This window comes from Cnephaeus nilssonii, assembly GCF_951640355.1.
Source record: "Cnephaeus nilssonii genome assembly, chromosome: 17".
In the NCBI taxonomy this organism is placed as follows: domain Eukaryota; kingdom Metazoa; phylum Chordata; class Mammalia; order Chiroptera; family Vespertilionidae; genus Cnephaeus; species Cnephaeus nilssonii.
Genome location: NC_137088.1, coordinates 2,195,741 through 2,214,282, shown reverse-complemented (window position 1 = coordinate 2,214,282; position 18,542 = coordinate 2,195,741). Strand labels below are relative to the sequence as shown.

General features: G+C 66.4%; 3 protein-coding genes across 7 annotated transcripts; all 3 read left to right on the top strand.

Annotated features, from left to right (window-relative positions):
- The first annotated feature begins 1,303 nt into the window (after positions 1–1,303).
- Positions 1,304–11,893, top strand: HYAL2 (hyaluronidase 2). The gene is made up of 7 exons (XM_079795041.1): positions 1,304–1,441; positions 2,227–3,212; positions 3,686–3,775; positions 4,167–4,573; positions 9,390–10,365; positions 10,670–10,759; positions 10,905–11,893. The coding sequence occupies exons 2-7, from the start codon at positions 2,277–2,279 to the stop codon at positions 11,220–11,222; spliced, it is 2,817 nt and encodes a 938-aa protein (XP_079651167.1). The 5' UTR covers positions 1,304–1,441; positions 2,227–2,276; the 3' UTR covers positions 11,223–11,893.
- Positions 11,894–12,075: 182 nt separating this feature from the next.
- Positions 12,076–18,284, top strand: HYAL3 (hyaluronidase 3). 5 transcript variants are annotated; one of them, XM_079794883.1, is made up of 5 exons: positions 12,076–12,150; positions 12,475–12,573; positions 16,496–17,404; positions 17,794–17,883; positions 18,003–18,284. In XM_079794883.1, exons 3-5 carry the CDS (start codon positions 16,517–16,519, stop codon positions 18,276–18,278), a joined length of 1,254 nt encoding a protein of 417 aa, XP_079651009.1. In that variant the 5' UTR covers positions 12,076–12,150; positions 12,475–12,573; positions 16,496–16,516; the 3' UTR covers positions 18,279–18,284. The 5 variants fall into 5 exon arrangements, with proteins under 5 accessions (XP_079651009.1, XP_079651008.1, XP_079651006.1 ...); XM_079794882.1 differs by lacking the exon at positions 12,475–12,573 and having other exon boundaries at positions 12,078–12,150; XM_079794880.1 differs by lacking the exon at positions 12,076–12,150 and having other exon boundaries at positions 12,257–12,978.
- NAA80 (N-alpha-acetyltransferase 80, NatH catalytic subunit) lies at positions 13,002–15,786 on the top strand. Its single transcript, XM_079794895.1, is given in 4 exon segments — positions 13,002–14,552; positions 14,555–14,628; positions 14,632–14,684; positions 14,866–15,786. Coding segments are annotated over 4 exon segments (1,035 nt in total). The 5' UTR covers positions 13,002–14,458; the 3' UTR covers positions 15,680–15,786.
- Positions 18,285–18,542: the final 258 nt, after the last annotated feature.

The following is an 18,542-nucleotide window of genomic DNA, read 5'->3' as shown; positions in this document are numbered from 1 at the left end:
GCAGCAGGAAGTGAGGAGAGAGGGCTGGGTGGAAGGCGGGAGCGAGGAGGAGGGGATGGGGTTTATCAAATCGCCGGGGGCTGCCCACTGGGCAGCAGCTGGCGCGAGTAGCTGGACTGGAGAGGCTCTAAGCTGCGGAGCCGAGGACTCCCGCACAGGTGAGCCCAGCGCAGAGACTGGTCTGCGCCCCGCATAGGTGCGCTCTCAGCTGTGCTCCCTCCCTCTCCCCTGCTTGCGAGTGGGAACGGGCCCCTCGGGAGCTGAGCACGGCGCGGGGAGCGGATCTAGGAAGAGGCAAGGGGGTCTTGCTCCCGTCCAGCTGCAAGCCCGCTACCCAGCGGCAGGGGTTTGCGGGGGGATGGGATCCGGATACCGGGTGGAGGCCTGGGGAGCCCTGCTGGCCCGGCCAGCGTTCTCTGCGATCCCACCAGGACTTTCTGCAAGGGTGGCCGCCACCTCCTCAGGGTTGAAAGGAAGCCTTGGGGGCTCCACAGCCCCCCACCCTCATCCTCCGAGACTGAGCAGAAGGGCAGGGGAGTCCAGGGACTGGCCCGTGCCTGATGCCTGTCGCTGTTAGGGGGGTGCCCTATCCCGAGGGCCCGCTGGCCTTACAGGCTCTCAACCCGCAGGCCAAGCTGAGACCCACAGCTCATGTTGCCAAGACAACCACTGCCTCAGCCCAGCCCAGAAAGGACTAAGAGGCGGGCGCTCGACCCCCTTCCCCAGTCAAGCAGGGGGCGGGGCTCCCCTTCAGACCCTGGACGGGGGAGGGGAGCCCCGATCCACAGGGTTTACTGTCCTGGGAGTCTGGAGATCGGCTCTGGTCACCGTCCCCCTTTCCACACAAAGCCCCCTCTCCCCGCCCCCCCCCCCCCCCCCCGGCTGGGGCTACACTCAGGGGTGCAGAGCCAGATCCGCGGCTGCCCCCAAAGCAAGGCCGCGGGGTCCCCCAGCACCTCCTCGCGGTGAGTGGGGGAATACCACCTCCTTTATTGCCTCCCCGATCCCCCTCCTTTATGCTGCTGTCCCTTTAAGGGGCTGGCCGCGCCGCGGAACGGGGAGGACTGTACCACCCGCACAGGCGGCGGGGGGGTGTCTCGGCCTGACTGGCGTTGGCCGCTGAGACTCCAGGAGAAACCCCCGTTCGGAGGGGCCTCACGGCCCTATATGGGTCGCCACGTTCCTTGGAGGAGGACCCGGGGACGCTAGAGTCCAAAACGCCGCCCTGGCGGCACGGAAATGGGGCGCACCTTCCCGCCCCGGCCGCCGGTCCTGCCCCGGACCCGCCTCCGCGCAGGATTCTTAAAGGGCCCTGGAGCCGGGGGGCGGAGCCAGCAGAGGCGCCGAGCCGGGCCGGGTCTGGGCGAGCGGCCGAAGTGGGCTGGGCCGGGCCAAGGATGGCGGTGGCTATGGCGCGGGTCCTGGCGGTACCCCGCGCGAGGTGAGGGCGGGCGATGCCAGCCTGGCGGCCCTCTTCCCACGGGCTGGGTTCCGAACCCCCAGGGAGGCGGCACGGGGACCCCACCCCCACCGGGCCGGGCTCGGGCCCCACGTGCGGGGCGGGGGCGGGGTCCCGCACAAAGGCCCGGCGGACCGAGCTCTCCCCCGACCCGCCTGGCGGTGGGCGCGCGCACTCCCGGTGGCTGCGGAGGGAGGGCCGGCCGCCGGCGCCGCCGTGGGAGGTCCGCTGCCCCTTTGTCCCCGCGGGGCCTCCCGGAGCTCGGGAGCGGGACTGCCCTGGAGACAAAGTCCTGACAGCCGCCCTGGTCCGGGCGGTGCGCTCCAGCTGGCCGGCCGCCGCCGGGCTGCCCTGCCTGCCTCGCCCGAATGCTGGCGTGTCTCTGGACCGAGGGCGCTCCGCCGGGTACACAGCGGGCCTCGGGTCTGGGCGCCCTGAAGCGACGTGTGGGTGGTGTGCGGGCATCGCGTGTCTCTGTCTGGGCAGCGAGTCAGCAGCTCCCTTCGCCCAGTTCTCGGGGGTCACAGACCTCACAGGTCCTTTCCCAGCCCAGGCCACCTGCTGATGCTCCTGCAGTGAGCTCCGGGGGCCAGGCTTGCCCTGGGGGGCCTGTGGCCCCGCAGACCTGTTACAGCCATGTCACAGGGTCCGGAGAGCCCTGGGCACGGTGCCCCGCACAGCGTGGGCCTTGGCGGTGTGGATGGGTTAGGGGTTGGCACCTCCAGGTTCTCTAGGCTGACCTGCCGTCTCTCTCCCCCTTTCCTCAGCTCCTGAGCCCGTGCCAGGCAGGTGACACCGCCTTCCTGCGGCCCCCAGCATGTGGGCAGGCCTGAGCCCCGCCATCGTCCTGGCCCTGGCCCTGGCGTTGGCGGTAGCATGGGCCAAGGAGCTCAAGCCCACAGCGACGCCCATCTTCACCGGCCGGCCCTTTGTGGTGGCCTGGGACGTGCCCACCCAGGACTGCGGGCCCCGCCTCAAGGTGCCGCTGGACCTGGAGGAGAAAGCCTTCGACGTGCAGGCCTCCCCTAACGAGGGCTTCGTGAACCAGAACATCACCATCTTCTACCGGGAGCGGCTGGGCCTGTACCCGCACTTCGATGCGGCGGGGCGGGCTGTGCACGGCGGGGTGCCCCAGAACGACAGCGTCCTGCGGGCGCACCTGGACTTGCTGCAGGAGCGCGTGGAGCACTACATCCGCCGGCAGGAGCCCGCCGGCCTGGCCGTCATCGACTGGGAGGACTGGCGGCCCGTGTGGGTGCGCAACTGGCAGGACAAGGACGTGTACCGCCAGCTGTCGCGCCAGTTGGTGGCCAGCCGCCACCCCGACTGGCCGCCGGACCGCGTGGCCAAGCAGGCGCAGTACGAGTTCGAGTTCGGCGCCCGCGAGTTCATGCTGAGGACGCTGCGCTCCGCCAAGAGGTTCCGGCCGCAGCACCTCTGGGGCTTCTACCTCTTCCCCGACTGTTACAACCACGACTACGTGCAGAACTGGGAGACCTACACGGGCCGCTGCCCCGACGTGGAGGTCTCCCGGAACGACCAGCTGGCCTGGCTGTGGGCCGAGAGCACGGCCCTCTTCCCCTCCGTCTACCTGGACGAGACGCTCGCCTCCACCGCCCACGGCCGCAACTTCGTCAGCTTCCGCGTCCAGGAGGCCCTCCGGGTGGCCCGCACCCACCACGCCAGCCACGCGCTCCCCGTCTACGTCTTCACGCGGCCCACCTACAGCCGCAGCCTCACGGGCCTGAGCCAGGTACGCGCCTCCCAGGGCCCTGCCTTCCTCCTGGGGGGCCGCCGCAGTCCGAGCTCCCCGAGGGCCTCCTGCCCCTCCTGCCCCGGCTCCTCTCCTCCCCTCCCCTCCCCGCAGTCTCTGTAACCTGGTGAGAGGGCAGCATCGTAGCTCCATGTTGCAGATGAGAAAATCAGGGCCCAGACATGCTGAGAACCGACCCGAAGCCTGCCGGGAGGCCCAGGACAGAGCAGGGGCCTGGGCGTGGGCGTGGGCGTGCTGATTTTGGAGTCTCTCTTGGTCCATACCTCCTAGGCTCCAGAAAGCGGGGGGTGGAAACGGCTTAAACACTTAAGAGAGAGTGAAAGGGGGCCCTGCCTGAGAGTGAGAGGGGAGGACTGGGCTGGGGGAAGGCCACCGAGTCAGAACAGGAGGGGCCTGCCCACCGTGTGCCCTCCTCCCTGCGCCTCAGCCCCCAGTGACCGCTGTCCCCACAGATGGATCTCATCTCCACCATTGGCGAGAGCGCCGCCCTGGGCGCGGCTGGGGTCATCCTCTGGGGCGACGCAGGCTTCACCACCAGCATGGTAAGTGACCCCCAGCCTTCCCGCCTGCAGGCTCTGCAGGTGCAGGGTGAGTGTTCGGGCTTTGGGCTGCCAAACCTCAAGGTGGGCAAACCTAGTCTGGCCCCCTGGTCTGTCTCCTACCCAAGACATCCCTGGTGCCAGCAGAAGACGAGGCCTCCTCCCCTGCTCCCGGGAACGGGGACATGCTGGCCTACCCCTCCCTGCTGGCCTGCAGGCTCCAGCCTCTGCCCCGACCCCTTCTCAGTGGGCACAGGGACAGTGAGGGCTCGGGCACAACTGCATGTATACGCGTGTCACCGGTTCAAGAAGGTGCGGGCACGGCATCGTGGGCACAGCGTCTGTCTGGGTCTGGGCGGAGGCAGCGGACCTGATTCCTGGCCTCTGCCCCCAGAAGACGTGCCAGTACCTCAAGGACTACCTGATGCGGCTGCTGATCCCCTATGTCGTCAACGTGTCCTGGGCGGCCCACTACTGCAGCTGGGCCCAGTGCCACGGCCACGGGCGCTGCGTGCGCCGAGACCCCAACACCAACACCTTCCTGCACCTCAGTGCCAGCAGCTTCCGCCTGGTGCCCAGCCACACGCCGGGGGAGCCCCCGCTGCGGCCCGAGGGGGAGCTCAGCTGGGCCGACCTCGACCACCTGCAGAAGCACTTTCAATGCCAATGCTACTTAGGCTGGGGCGGCGAGCAATGCCAGTGGGACCGTGGGCGGGCAGCCGGGCGTGCCAGTGGGGCCTGGGCTGGGTCCCACCTCACTGGCCCGCTGGCCGCGGCAGCCCTAGCCCTCACCTGGACCTTGTAGGGATCTCTCACCTGGCTTCGGGCAAGCTGGCCTCTGCCACCAGGGCTCTGCCAGGCGTGAAGGGGCCTGCCCAGGGTGGACGCCTAAGTCCAGAGGGGGCAGAGCCCCTGGGATGCCCGGAGGGCGTCCTCCCCAGCTCTCACCCCCTGTTCTAAGGGGGAGGGGCAGTCCCCTGGGGGACCCCTTCTGTCCCTGCCAGAGGAAGGGGCACATGGCCTACTCCCCTGCTCCTGGGTAGTTTATTATTATTATTGGGGGTCTCTTTTGTAAATTAAATATAAAACAACTGCTTCTGTGCTTGGGTTGTCTGCCCCTGGGCCAGGGCCTGTGAGTGATTCCAGACGCTTCCCCGAGGTTGGAGCCCAGCTCCGTCCTGTGAAACCTCTGTGTGAGGGACTTGTCATCGGTCAGGGTGTTCCCTGGGACCCGGGCCCGCAGCTGTCCTGCTGGGACGGGCCCTGGGAGCGGAGGGACCCGTGCCGCCCCCGTGCCCAGGGCCTTGCTCTCCGGATGGACTGGAATGCGGTGAAGCCCAACCTTCTGGGAGGGACCAGCTGGGCTGGTGCCGGGGGGCCTCGCCTGCCCACCCAGGGCGAGAGGGGGAGTGGATGTTTGATCTTCCCCAGCTGGGCAAGCGACCAGAGCACTCTCCCTCCATCCCCACAGCTCCCGGGCAGTGGACTCCAGCCACACCCCTCGCCCCTCACCCCTCTGGGCCACCGTCCTCCACCGGGAATGGTCCGAGGAGGCAAGAAGGGATTGGGGTGTGGATTCTGAAGTCCAGGCCCTCTCGCACTGCAGTCGCCTGATGGGGCAAGGGGGGTACCCAGGGCCTGGGAGCAGACATCCTCCAGGCCCGCCCTGTTCTGCCCCCGGGAGAGCAGAAGCCGTTGGAGCAGTCAGACCTGCTCTGGCCTGCGCACTCCCTGCCCCCGAAGGGAGTTCCCTGGGTGGGTCTCCCTGGCCTCAGCCACCCCACCCAAACCTGGGTGCCCCTGTCCTAGTCACAGATGACTCAGCCTAGGAACGAAGCAGGGGCAAAGGTGGCGGGAGCTGGACGCAGCGGGGATGCCAGCACAGGGCGGGGTGTGGCGGGGCCTCTTATCAGGCAGAGGCAGGAGGGCCCCGGAGCCGCACAGCCTGGCTGCCGAGGGTGGCGCCTGGCTGGCTGCTCTGTAACCAGCACACGCACCTGCCAGTGCCGGTCCAGCTGCGAGGGATGCGGCCGGGAGTCACACCGTGAGGACGCTCCCTGTCCCTGTGCGGTGGCCGCGCAGAGGGAGGTGCGCACTGCCTGTGAAGACTGCGTTGGGTGCGGGACCAAGGAGAGCGCTCCCCGGAGAAGCAGAGGGCGAGGGGCGTGGGGAGGGGAGCAGAGCCCGCAAAAGCAAGTGCCACTGAACCAACGTCCACTCGGGCTGCCCAGCCATCCTGTCCCTCCGCCTGGTGGTGGCAGAGGACAGGGAAAGGGCTGCTGGTCGCGCTGGGAGGGCAGTGTCGTCCCTGGTGACGGCGGGTCCCGAGGTGAGAGGGTCCCCGGAGCTCCTGGTGGTGGTGGGGACAGGCCTGCTGGGGAGAGGATCCGGGCCTTGGTCAATGAGACCATGAGCTGATGGAGCCAGCGGGGAGGGCGCTGTGAGCCCACACGCCTGTGACCACCCCGCACACACGTGATCCGTGCACACCTGTGAGCTACCCTGCTCACACCTGTAACCTCCCAACCCCGGTGGTGGAGGCACACCTAGGGCCCCACCCGTGCGCCTGGACTTTCCCGCCTCTGGGGCTGTGACGTCCACATACACAGAGCCCCCGACATGTGAAACTCTGATCCCCCCCCCCCAAGGGCCCTCCTTTCACACTATGACCCCCCCATACAGACCTGTGAGCACCTCCCACCGCTCCCCCAGGGGGACCTGGAAGTCACCTGGGGAAAGGGCAGCCAGGGGCTAGCCAGACTGGCCGACGGGTGGCCAGGTGGGGGGTGGGGAGCGAGGGGATGAGGCCTGGGGTGTGCCCGACGAGAGAGCAGGCAGGTCTGGACCCGCAAGCTGGCTCACCTGTGAGCAGCTTAAAAAGTAATTTCCTAAGAAGAATCGGTTCTGCAGCCGCGGCCTCTGGACCTGCCTGAGATGGTTATCAGACGTGTGGCCTGGACAGTGCACAGCAAGGCCAGTTCACGTCTGGGGCCTGAGGTATGTCTAGGCCTTGATGCAGGATGGGTAAGTTCAAAGCTGAGGTCCCAGGCCAGGTAAAACAAAGCAGTCTTCCCTCGCGGCTCAACCTACTTCACTGTGGTACTTCAACAGCTTGACTCTAGTGACTCCATTTTACTTCCTCACTCTATTCCTCGCACCCCAGACACACATCACTCGGACCAGACCAGCCCTGCAGAGGCTAGCTTGTGGGTGGCGCCCTGGGGTGGGGCAGGGCCGCAGGCACCCCAGCTGCTTCCTGCTGTTCCATTACAGCTTCTCCCTGGCACCCAGGCCAGCGAGAATGCTGGCCTGCTGGGGGGCTGGACTGTGCCAAGTGCAGCCCTCGGTCTCCGGGGGAGCAGGAGGCAGCATGGAGCTCAGGGAGAGGGGTCCAGGCTGCCCTGGGCCTGATGGTCATCACTCTGGGGCCCGGCTTTCTGAACAGGCTCAGCAGCCACCACCGCTGGCCAGATCCTGCGCTCGACTTGCAGCCGGCGTGCCCACAGGACCCTGGGCGCTCCTCTCTGCAGCCTTGCCAGCCTGGAGGACCAAGCCCAGGTGGCAGCCAGCTGTGCCACGGCTCTGGTGCCCACCATGCCACTGGCTCAGGCCCAGACCAGGCTGCAGACCCAGGCAGCACTTCAACCGGAGCCAGGGACCTGCTGGCTCCTCCACCCCGGCCTGGCAGGCAAGCCTGGGCCCGTGCACCCGCTAGGCGTCAATCACTAGATTCTGAATCAGCAAACACGTGGAATCATCAGGAATGAACAGGCGTGCGGTCACCCCGACAGGCCTCCAGGCCTCACAGTCACAAGACGACAGCGCCCCACACTCACACGTACGCTCTGCTGGTTTGTGCCGAGGCCCCGATGGGCACTAGCTGGGGCCTCAGACACAGCCGCTGACCCAGCGAGTGGACGGAGGGTGAAGCACAGCCTGCTTCACGCACACGGTGCCTGTCACACAGGCCCCCAAAGCGCGGTGGGGCCGAGGCCACGGCACGTAGAGGCCCATCAGTGCTTCATTCTAATGGAAGAGAAATGGGCAGACTCCTCAGTGGCGGAGGCTCACACCCGTCCCCACCCCAGCCCTCCGTCAGACAGATACCTGTGCAACGTAGGCTTAGTTTGTCCGCAGAATCCTTGTCAACAACCTGTAAATAACAAGGCTTTTTAAAAATATATATTTTATTGATTTTTTACAGAGAGGAAGGGAGAGGGATAGAGTTAGAAACATCGATGAGAGAGAAACATCGATCAGCCGCCTCCTGCACACCCCCTAGTGGGTATGTGCCCGCAACCAAGGTACATGCCCTTGACCGGAATCGAACCCGGGACCCTTCAGTCTGCAGGCTGACGCTCTATCCACTGAGCCAAACCGGTTTCGGCTAAATAAAAAGGTTTTTAATGCAAAAAAAAAAAAAAAAAGAGAGAGAGAGAAATATATAAATAATGAATATGTAATGGATTCCGTCTGGAGTGTGTTTGTCTTTATACCAGCATAGTTGTAAAATATATATTTTTAAATTTTTTTATTCAATCCCGTCAGGGCACATAGAGAATCAACCAATGCATGTAGAACAACAAATCGATGTTTCTCTCCTTCCCTCTCTCTCTAAAATCAATAAATGAAATACTAAAAAAAATTTTTTTTTTGCCCAGCCAGCATGGCTCAGTGGTTGAATAGAGACCTATGAACCAGGAGGTCACGGTTCGATTCCCAGTCAGGGAACATGACCAGGTTGTGGGCTCCATCCCCAGTGGGGGCGTGCAGGAGGCAGCCGATCCATGATTGTCTCTCATCATGGATGTTTCTATCGCTCTCCCTTCTTCTCTGAAATCAATAAAAATATTTTTTTTAAAAAAAAAGAAAAAAAATGTTTTTTAGGAAGGGGCCCACCCACCAAGGCGAAAGTGCCCAGGACTCAAGCAGCCACGTGGGGGGCAAGTACCTCCCTGGGTATCAGCCCCAAGATAGCCAGATTCCAGTACCACACGGCCTCCCCCCTGCACTGCCTCCCCCTGCAACCCCCCCCAGCCAAATAAAGCCACAAAGCCCTGCCCTAGTGCTGACGGGGGGCACTTCCGGCCCAGGCCCCACCCCCGACGAGGGCACTTTGCTGGGGGTAGTGAGGTGGCTCTGCTGCCTGGCCCAGCCCGCCCACCCCGGGCCCACCCCTCAGCCCGCCCCCAGACGGGGTGGGGTGACTTCCTCCCAGAGGCACAGAGTCCTGCCCTCCCAGTCGGGAAGTTTGGAGGAGGAGGCCCGTCAGCCCAGAGGTCAGCAGGGACGAGCGGGCAGGCTGGCGGGGTACAGGAGGCTGTCCTCGGTCCCTGAGCATCCCCTCCGGGGGCTGGCGGGGATTCCTGGGGGAGACAGCAAGGGCCCAGCCCCACAGTCTGGTCAGCCTGGGGCAGGCCTGGCTCTCGGCTCTCTCCTCCAAACAGCTGTCCTGGCTCCTGCGGCCCTTGGGGAAGCGGGGGGTGAGCCTCGGCAGGGCCAGGCCTGTCCCGAGAGGCCACGCAGATGTGCCCCAGACCGCTGTCTGGCCCCTGACTTCCCTGCGCCCTGCCAGTCAGTGTCACCTGAAGTCGGAGCAGGGCTGGGCTGATGAGTGAGCAGGGCCAGAGGGTCCAAGGCCGGCCCTCAGCTCTGCCTCCCCCGGCCAGGTTGCCCGAGGCCTGCCCGGTGCCATGGCGCCCCACCTGCTTCCCAGCTGCGCCCTCTTCCTGACCTTGCTGGGCATGGCCCCCGGCTCCGGGGACCCCGTGGTGCCCAGCCAGCCCTTCACCACCGTCTGGAACGCCAACACGCAGTGGTGCTTGGAGAGGCACGGCGTGGACGTGGACGTCAGTGTCTTTGACGTGGTGGCCAACCCGGGCCAGACCTTCCTCGGCCCGGACATGACCATCTTCTACAGCTCCCAGCTGGGCACCTACCCCTACTACACGGCCGCCGGGGAGCCCGTGTTCGGCGGCCTGCCCCAGAACGCCAGCCTGGACGCTCACCTGGCCCGCGCACACCGCGACGTCCTGGCCGCCGTGCCTGCCTCTGGCTTCTCGGGGCTGGCGGTCATCGACTGGGAGGCCTGGCGCCCACGCTGGGCCTTCAACTGGGACGCCAAGGACATCTACCGGCAGCGCTCGCGGGCGCTGGTTCGGGGGCAGCACCCGGACTGGCCGGCTCCTCGGGTGGAGGCAGCAGCCCAGGCCCAGTTCCAGGGGGCCGCCCAGGCCTGGATGGGGGGCACCCTCCGGCTGGGGCGGGCCCTGCGGCCTCGCGGCCTCTGGGGCTTCTACGGCTTCCCTGACTGCTATAACTACGACTTCCTGCGCCCCAACTACACCGGCGAGTGCCCGCCGGGCGTCCGTGCCCAGAACGACCAGCTGGGGTGGCTGTGGGCCCAGAGCCGCGCCCTCTACCCCAGCATCTACCTCCCCGCGGCGCTGGAGGGCACAGGGAAGGCACAGGCGTATGTGCGGCACCGAGTGGCTGAGGCATTCCGTGTGGCTGGGGGTGCTGGGGACCCCAGTCTGCCGGTGCTGCCCTATGTCCAGATCTTCTACGACATGACCAGCCGCTTCCTGTCCCTGGTGAGTCTCCTCCCGTGGCCCTGCCCCCCTTCAGCTCTCCTCGTCAGGCATTCGGTCCAGCAACGGATGCCACACAGCCTGGTGGCACTTTCCTCCCTTCATTCTCACGTCCTTGAGCACCTACTGTGTGCCAAGGTCTGTGCCAGGACGCAGTCCCCGCCTGCATGGCACACAGGCTAGAGCGGGACGGGCTGGCCTCCGGCCCCAGGCAGGGAAGAGGGACCGTTTGGCTGATCCAGTGGGGTTCCAGCGCTGCCTGGGGAGGAGGGGGAGGGCCACAGAGCCACCCTGTGCTTCCCCCCAGGAGGAGCTGGAGCACAGCCTGGGGGAGAGCGCGGCCCAGGGAGCGGCGGGAGCGGTGCTCTGGGTGAGCTGGGAGAACACGAAGACCAAGGTGAGCTCAGGCCGGGCGGGGGCAGAGGTCGGCCGGGGGGACCCGGGCCCGTCCTTTCCACCCTGCAGTCCTGCGGGCGGGCCAGCGAGGGCCTCAGGGCCCTAGGGGGGCCCACGCGTGGCCCTGACGCGCCTCCTCCCCCCAGGGGTCGTGCCAGGCCATCAAGGAGTACGTGGACGCCACGCTGGGCCCCTTCGTCCTGAATGTGACCAGCGGGGCGCGTCTGTGCAGCGAAGCGCTGTGCTCCGGCCACGGCCGCTGTGCCCGGCGCCCCGGCCACCCCGAGGCCCTCCTCCTCCTCAGCCCCTCGAGTTTCTCCATTGAACTCCCGCCGGGCGGAGGGCCCCTGACCCTACGAGGCGCCCTCTCCCCTGAGGATCGGGGACGGATGGCGGTGGAGTTCCAGTGTCACTGCTACCCGGGCTGGAGGGGCGCCCGGTGTGAGCAGCGGGGCGCGTGGTGACGGGGCACCCCCCAGGGTGCACACATTGCCGCCACCTGGCCATGTAACAGTGCGCTCGGGGCCCAGGCTTTCCCAAGGTCAGGCCCAGCTACACAAGTCGGGCACACTCGGGGGTACAGTCAGGAGCACCTGCCTGGCATGCTCACATACCAGGTACTTCCCGGGAGTCTCCGGCACCCACCTCGGGGTCTCTAACGTCACCTCAGAGACAGGGGCCCGTCTTTAAACCGCAGCAATCACAAGAACGGACGTTCCTGAGCGCCTGCTCTTCACCGGCCCCGTGCTGAGCACGAGAAGTGTGAGAAGTGCGCCGACTCATTCAGCCTCGGGCGCCGCCAAGAGGGCGCTGAGCATCACCCGGAGGGAGCCTCTCCCAGGTGGCACAGCCATACCCGGAGGGAACCTCTCCCAGGTGGCACAGCCATACCCGGAGGGAGCCTCTCCCAGGTGGCACAGCCATACCCGGAGGGAACCTCTCCCAGGTGGCACAGCCATACCCGGAGGGAACCTCTCCCGGGTGGCACAGCCATACCCGGAGGGAACCTCTCCCAGGTGGCACAGCCATACCGGCGAGGCTGGCATCGCCCCCAGGCGTCGGCTGCAGCGGAGCCTGGCTCCGCGGTGGATGGTCAGCAGCCTGCAGCCCGTCAATAAAGCAGACGTGATTCTCACTCGAGAGCTGTTTATTGAGCGCCTGACACTGCAGCTCCGGACCCAGAGGGCACGGGAGGCTCCTCTCGGATTGACGTCTGTCCCGGGGCGGCTACTTCCAGGCTGGGACCCAACTCTCAGGAGGAAGCTCCCCTGGCCGCTTCCACGCCTGACGGAGGCAGGAGGCCGGCGGGAGCCGAGACAGAGCGGCGCGGGGGCGAGGCCGGGGCGAGGCGGAAACGGGGGCAGCTGGAGGAAGGGCCCGCGCCCGGCCCAGGTGGTAGCACGCGGGGCGCCGGCGGGGCTCGGGGAGCCGAACTGAGGCGGGTCCTCAGCGGTGATGCGTGGAGCCACAGCCTGGCCGGGCCGGGGCGGGGCCTTCTGGCGGGGCCTTGTGGGCGGGGCCAACGGGAGGCGGAGCAGGCGTTGAGCTGTGACGCGCAGGGAGCAGGGCGGGGCCCAGCGCCAGTGGGCGGGGCCTGCGTCGGGTCAGTGTTAGGACGCACGCGCCGGGGGGCGGAGCCTGGCCGCCCTGGGAGACTCAGGACCTGGTGGGGCGCAGCGGGCCGCGACGGCTACAGTGCCTCCGCCGCGCCGCTAGGGGGCAGCGCGGACGGATGAAGGAGTCCGGGCCAGAGACAACGAGATCTGGACCTGTGCGGAGCGGGACGCCGAGCATCCCGGAGCCCAGCTTCAACATGTCAGTACCGCCCCCTCCCCACGCGCGGCGTGTCCGTCATCATTGCCCCCCGCGCTTCTGTCCGCTCCGTGCGTAAGATCGCGTGGCTCTGTCGCTCCTCTCGCTCTCCCTGTGTCTGGGGTTCGCTCCCGGAGCATGCGGAGCCACACCCAACCACTGTCAGGTTTCCAAGCCCCCACCCCCAGAACTCCACGGTTTAAGGCCCACTAGGAGGGAGGGGGAAACCGAGGCACAGCGGGGACCGCCTGTCTCTGAGAACCCAGGAACCCCGCCCACGGTGGGTTGGGGTGGTACGAAGGGGTTAAGCCCGCGGGGAAGCCTGGGGTTCCTGGTCTAGATGCAGATCTTGGGGCTTCCTCCCTCCTGGTCAAGGGGTGCGGCTGCTGCGGAGGTGGCTGATTGCAGGTGAGGGGCGTACAGCCTTCTGAGTGGAATGCGGCGTGAGGGGAGGGGGCGCCCTGTTACTGACATTGGCCTCAAGCTCAGGGGGCTTCCGGGGAGCTGGGGAAGGGAGCCAGGACGTCTTCTTTGGTGAGAAGGTGAGTAGCATAGTGGGGACCAGCGCGCCTGCCTCACTCCCCACCGCCAGACACCCCCCCAGCATAGACCCTCCTGCTGCAGGGCTTGGGCAGAATGGGCAAACAGTGGGGTTTGGGTGCAGGAGGTCTGGGCCCCTAACCTGGTGGCCGTTGGACCCCTGTGGATGCAGGGAGGAAGCTGTGGTCCTTATCTAGAGCGGCTGCGGAAGAAACTCAGGCCCGCGGGGAGCCAGGCTTGCAAGAGCCACAGGGCTGTGTGGCTGTGAGCAGGGACCTTGCTGGTGCTGCTGGGGCCCCGTCTGAGGGGACAGTTGGATCCATGACCCTCCGAAGTGTCCTGAGAGAGAAGGAGGTGCGATTGTGGACGCACAGGTTGGACTGAAGCCGTTGCTGGCTTTAAAGATGGGACGGGGCCATGAGCCTAGGAAAGCAGGTGCCTCTAGATCAGTGGTCGGCAAACTCATGCGTCAACAGAGCCAAATACCAACAGGACAACGATTGAAATTTCTTTTGAGAGCCACATTTTTAAAACTTAAACTTCTAACGCCACTTCTTCAAAATAGACTCGCCCAGGCCGTGGTATTTTGTGGAAGAGCCACACTCAAGGGGCCAAAGAGCCGCATGTGGCTCGCGAGCCGCAGTTTGCCGAGCACGGGTCTAGATTTAGAAGCTGGAAAAGGGCAAGGGAGTGGGTTTTCCTAGAGCCCCAGAAGGGACCAGCCCTGCAGAACGTCACTTTAGCCCAGGGAGACCCATCTCAGGTGTCTGCCCTCCCAAACTGTTACAGTAACTCCTTAGCACTGTGAGCATGCGCGCACGCACGTCCTGAGCTGGGCTGGGCAGTGTTGGGGAGCGGGCCGTGGGCTGTGTCCCAGGCAAGGAAGCCCATCCAGGGAGGGGAAAGAGCCTGATGGGTGAGTGAGTGGCGCACCAGGCCCCCCCCCTGCGGGCCCCCCCCATCAGTTATGTGGCGGGCATGGCCCACGGGGTTTAGACGTGTGGCCTGGAATTTGGGATGGGAGGAGCTCCCGAGGACAGCGAGTTGCGTGGCGTTCAGCAAGGGGTCATTGCGTCTGCTTTGCATGTGCTGCCTGATGGCCAGCCAGCCGCGTTGCTGCAGGGCTAGGTCAACTGTCCTGGGGAGGACAGCGCTGCAGCCAGAGCAGCCGGGCCAGGCCTCAGGCCTCGGCCTCCATCCAGCGCGGGACAGGGCACCTGAAGCCATCCCTCTGCTGTCCACTGAGTCCCCCCCCCCCGCCCCCGGGTATAGGTCCCTCCAGTCCACCTGCACCATCAGGTGAGCGTGGGAACAAGGTGCAGCCCTCCACTCCCTGGCTCTAGGGCACATGGCTCCCCGGGCACTCTGTCCACTCGTCCCTGCCCCAGCCCGTCCTCCCTCCTGGCACAGCCCAGCCCGGCTGGTGTCCACAGGAGGGGCACCTTGTGGTCTGAGGAGATGCCACTTCCTGGAGGCCTTGGCCTGAACCCCCAGCCTGGCACTGAGCCACCTGCAACCTGAGATAGGGGCCCAGCTCCCAGCCTGACTCAGCTGAGCCCGGGTCTCACACACACGTAGGCCGGAGCTCACTGAGCCTGGCCTCGCCGCCTGACTCCTCCCCTAGACCCTCCCAACTGGCTGGAGCGGATCCTGAGTCCCAGCCGGCCGAGCTGATTCTGGATCCTGCCTGACCCCGAGATCCAAGCTGGCCAAGCTGCCCCAGGACCCTGCACACCAACCAGGGCGGACCCACAGCCCCAGGCCGGCTGCGCTGACCCCGGGTTCTGCATGCCGTCCAGAGATGACCCCCCTTCCAGGCCTGGCTGAGCTGACCTTGGACCCCACACACCAGCCGGAGGAGAGCCCAGTCCCCGGCCTGGCTGCGCTGACCCTGGAGCCCGTGCACTGCCGGCCCGAGCTCCTGGACGCCTGCGCCGACCTCATCAACGAGCAGTGGCCGCGCAGCCGCGCCTCCCGCCTGCACTCCCTGGGCCAGTCCTCCGACAGCTTCCCCCTCTGCCTGATGCTGCTGAGCCCCCACCCCACGCCCGGGAACGCCCCCATCGTGGTGGGGCATGCCCGCCTGTCACGGGTGCTAGACCGGCCGCAGAGCCTCCTGGTGGAGACGGTGGTGGTGGCCCGGGCCCTGAGGGGCCGTGGCTTCGGCCGCCGCCTCATGGAGGGCCTCGAGGCCTTCGCTCAGGCCCGGGGCTTCCACCGGCTGCACCTCACCACCCACGACCAGCTGCCCTTCTACGCCCACCTGGGCTACCAGCTGGGGGAGCCGGTGCAGGGCCTGGTCTTCACCAGCCGACGGCTGCCCGCCGCTCTGCTCCGTGCCTTCCCCGGGGCCCCGTGCCCCCGGCCACCCTGCAAGGCCCCTAGTCTGGCTGCCCACGCTGCCCCCAAAGCCTCCAAAGGGCCGTCATTGCCGCCACCCCCTCCCCTGCCTGAGTGCCTGGCCACCTCCCCGCCCCCTCCAGCAGGGGCCTCTCCACACAGCCTGCTGGAGGCAGGGTACCGTGACCTGAGAGGGGGCCCCATCTTTTGGATGGAGAAGGACATCTGAGGGGCACCAAGGACAAGGCACCATCTTTCTGGTTCAGTGGACTCCCCAGGACAGTCCCAGCCTCCGCCCCTGGCCCCGGGGGCCGCTGAGAGCCGGGGGGGGGGGGGGGGGGGTCAGGACATGGATCCCTGACTGGGGCTCCAAGCTGTCAGTGTGGCTGAATAAAGGCTTCTGTTGGGTGTGGCGATGACGGTTTATTTGTTGACCCCCACCCTCGCCTCCCAGGCTCATCTTGGGACTCCTGCCCTTTGCCCCTCCCACTCTGCCAGCTCAGGAGGAAGGGTGTCTCTTCTCTTCCCCATTCACTCCTCACCACTCCCTGAGCACCTCCTAGATGTTAGGTCAGGCCCTGGCTGCGCACAGGCAATGGGGAATGAGATCCACAGATAGGATCTTGACCCAGGGGGACAGATAGGTAGGGAGACAGACAGCCGGCAGTGGCAGGATGCATGCTGGGACCGTGGGAGCCCTGTGCCCTCGCCCCCTGGAGACCCAGGAGGCCTCCCAGGGGAGGTGATGTTGAGAGACCTGAGTGCTGAGTGCTCGGGCAGGAAAGAAGGTGGCGGGGGCGGGGGGGGGGGGAGGAGGAGGGGAAGGAAAGGACTTGAGAGCTCAGGGCGGGGAGGGGTCAGGGGTGGAGAGCAGTAGGGAGCGGCCCAGGCCAGCCCAGGGTGTGGCTGCTCTGAGAGGCCTCCGGGACCCCTTGGGGGCCATGCTTTCCCCACTGTGGGGAGGAGCTAGGGACGCTCTTCCCGCTTTCCCTGCTGTGTGGAAGGCATGGCCTTGGACCCTAAGCTCACACCCTCTCTCCCGCAGGTCCGTTCCTGGGGCAAGACCATGCAGCTGGGCACGGCCCTGGTGCTCGGGGCGGCCCTGTGCCTGGGGTGTGGCCAGACCCCACCTGGGGCCCCGGGAATCCCCTTCTCCGTGCTGTGGAACGTGCCGTCGGCACGCTGTGGGGCCCGCTTTGGCGTGCCCCTGCCGCTAGAGGCCCTGGGCATCACTGCCAACCATGGGCAGAGTTTCCGTGGGCAGAACATCACCATCTTCTACAAGAACCAGCTCGGCCTCTATCCCTACATCGGGCGCCGGGGCACAGCTCACAACGGGGGCATCCCTCAGGCTGTGCTCCTTGACCGCCACCTGGCACGCGCCGCTTACCAGATCCACCGCAGCCTGAGACCCGGCTTTGCTGGCCTGGCAGTGCTGGACTGGGAAGAATGGTGTCCACTCTGGGCTGGGAACTGGGGCCGCCGCCGAGCCTACCAGGCAGCCTCGTGGGCGTGGGCACAGCAGGTACTCCCGCACCGGGACCCCCAGGAGCAGCTCCGCCAGGCCCGGGCTGCCTTTGAACACGCGGCGCGAGCACTGATGGAGGGCACCCTGCGGCTGGGCCGGGCCCTGCAGCCCCGGGGGCTCTGGGGCTTCTATCGCTTCCCGGCCTGTGGCAATGGCTGGCACGGTGTGGCTTCCAATTACACAGGCCACTGCCACCCGGACACCCGTGCCCGCAACACCCAACTGCACTGGCTCTGGACCGCCTCGAGCGCCCTCTTCCCCAGCATCTACCTCCCGCCCAGCCTGCCGCCGGCTCACCACCAGGCATTTGTGCGACACCGCCTGGGGGAGGCCTTCCGCGTGGCCCGCTCTGGGCACCCCCACCCCCTGCCGGTCCTGGCTTACACCCGCCTCACACGCCGACGCTCTGGAAGGTTCCTGTCCCAGGTGAGTGACAGCTGGTGTCCAGTGGGGAGGCCTGGCCCTGTCCTGGGAAGGTCTGGGCAGAAGACCTTGCCCCGGGGTGGGGGGGTGGGGGAGGTGGGGGTGGGAAGGGGAGGCCCTGGTTTGGTTCTGAGGGGGCGGTCCTATCCTGGAGCATCTGCCAGGTGTGGCTCTGCCCTGGGGAAGGCACCGCCAGCCTTTGGTGCCCTGATCTGAGGGGAGACATTCTCTGGGTGGAGGCCGAGAAGCGGCTCAGGGGCTCGGTGCCAAGGGCCCTACTCTAGAGGTGGAATCAGATGGTGGCGCTGAGTCAGGAACGTTTCTGGAAGGCGGAGGTGGGCCCAGGTGGACTGGGCCAGCTCAGCCCGGGCTCAGCAGCGCTCTGCCTCCAGGACGACCTTGTGAGGACCATCGGCGTGAGCGCAGCGCTGGGGGCAGCCGGCGTGGTGCTCTGGGGGGACCTGAGCCTCTCCAGCTCCGAGGTGATCATTGCCCCTCCAGCTGCCACACGGCCCAGGCTGGGGGTCCCAGGGCGGGCGGGGGAGAGACCGCGCCAGGGCCATGGAGCAGGTACACTGATACGTCCCTCCCCTTTCCTCAGGAGAAGTGCTGGCACCTTCATGACTACCTGGTGGACACCCTGGGCCCCTACGTGATTAACGTGACCAGGGCGGCCACAGCCTGCAGTCACCAGCGGTGCCATGGCCATGGGCGCTGTGCCCGGCGAGACCCAGGACAGCAGGAAGCCTTCCTGCATCTGCAGCCAGGGGGCAGCGCTGGAGCCTGGGAACCCTTTACTTGCCGCTGTTACTGGGGCTGGGCAGGCCCCACCTGCCAGGAGCCCAGGCCTACGCCAGGGCCTGGAGAAACAGCATAAAGCCAGGAGTCACCTGCTGTGACCCTCTTGTCCCTGCCGCCATTTCGCAGCCCTTGAGGATTCTGTCCCACTCTTGTTCTATTTAGCTTAACAGTCCTCTCTCACACACACCCTCCTTCCCATGGGATCCCTGGGGAGTGGAAGGGGAAAGGGGCCAGAACAAAACTCCCACTATTTTAAAACCAGAGGCCCTCAGATCACCTGATCCCTGCTACAAAGGAAGCTGACCTAGGGGGAGAGAGAAGGTTCCAGATGGTTAGGGTG

Bases quoted from the DNA above. Each gene is read 5' to 3' on its own strand.
- HYAL2 (XM_079795041.1), top strand. From the start codon at position 2,277: ATGTGGGCAGGCCTGAGCCCCGCCATCGTCCTGGCCCTGGCCCTGGCG. The intron at 3,213-3,685 runs GTACGCGCCTCC...CTGTCCCCACAG, and splicing joins GCCTCACGGGCCTGAGCCAG to ATGGATCTCATCTCCACCAT. The intron at 10,760-10,904 runs GTGAGCTCAGGC...TCCTCCCCCCAG, and splicing joins GGGAGAACACGAAGACCAAG to GGGTCGTGCCAGGCCATCAA.
- HYAL3 (XM_079794879.1), top strand. From the start codon at position 16,457: ATGGCCTTGGACCCTAAGCTCACACCCTCTCTCCCGCAGGTCCGTTCC. The intron at 17,405-17,793 runs GTGAGTGACAGC...CTCTGCCTCCAG, and splicing joins CTGGAAGGTTCCTGTCCCAG to GACGACCTTGTGAGGACCAT. The intron at 17,884-18,002 runs GTGATCATTGCC...CCCTTTCCTCAG, and splicing joins TGAGCCTCTCCAGCTCCGAG to GAGAAGTGCTGGCACCTTCA.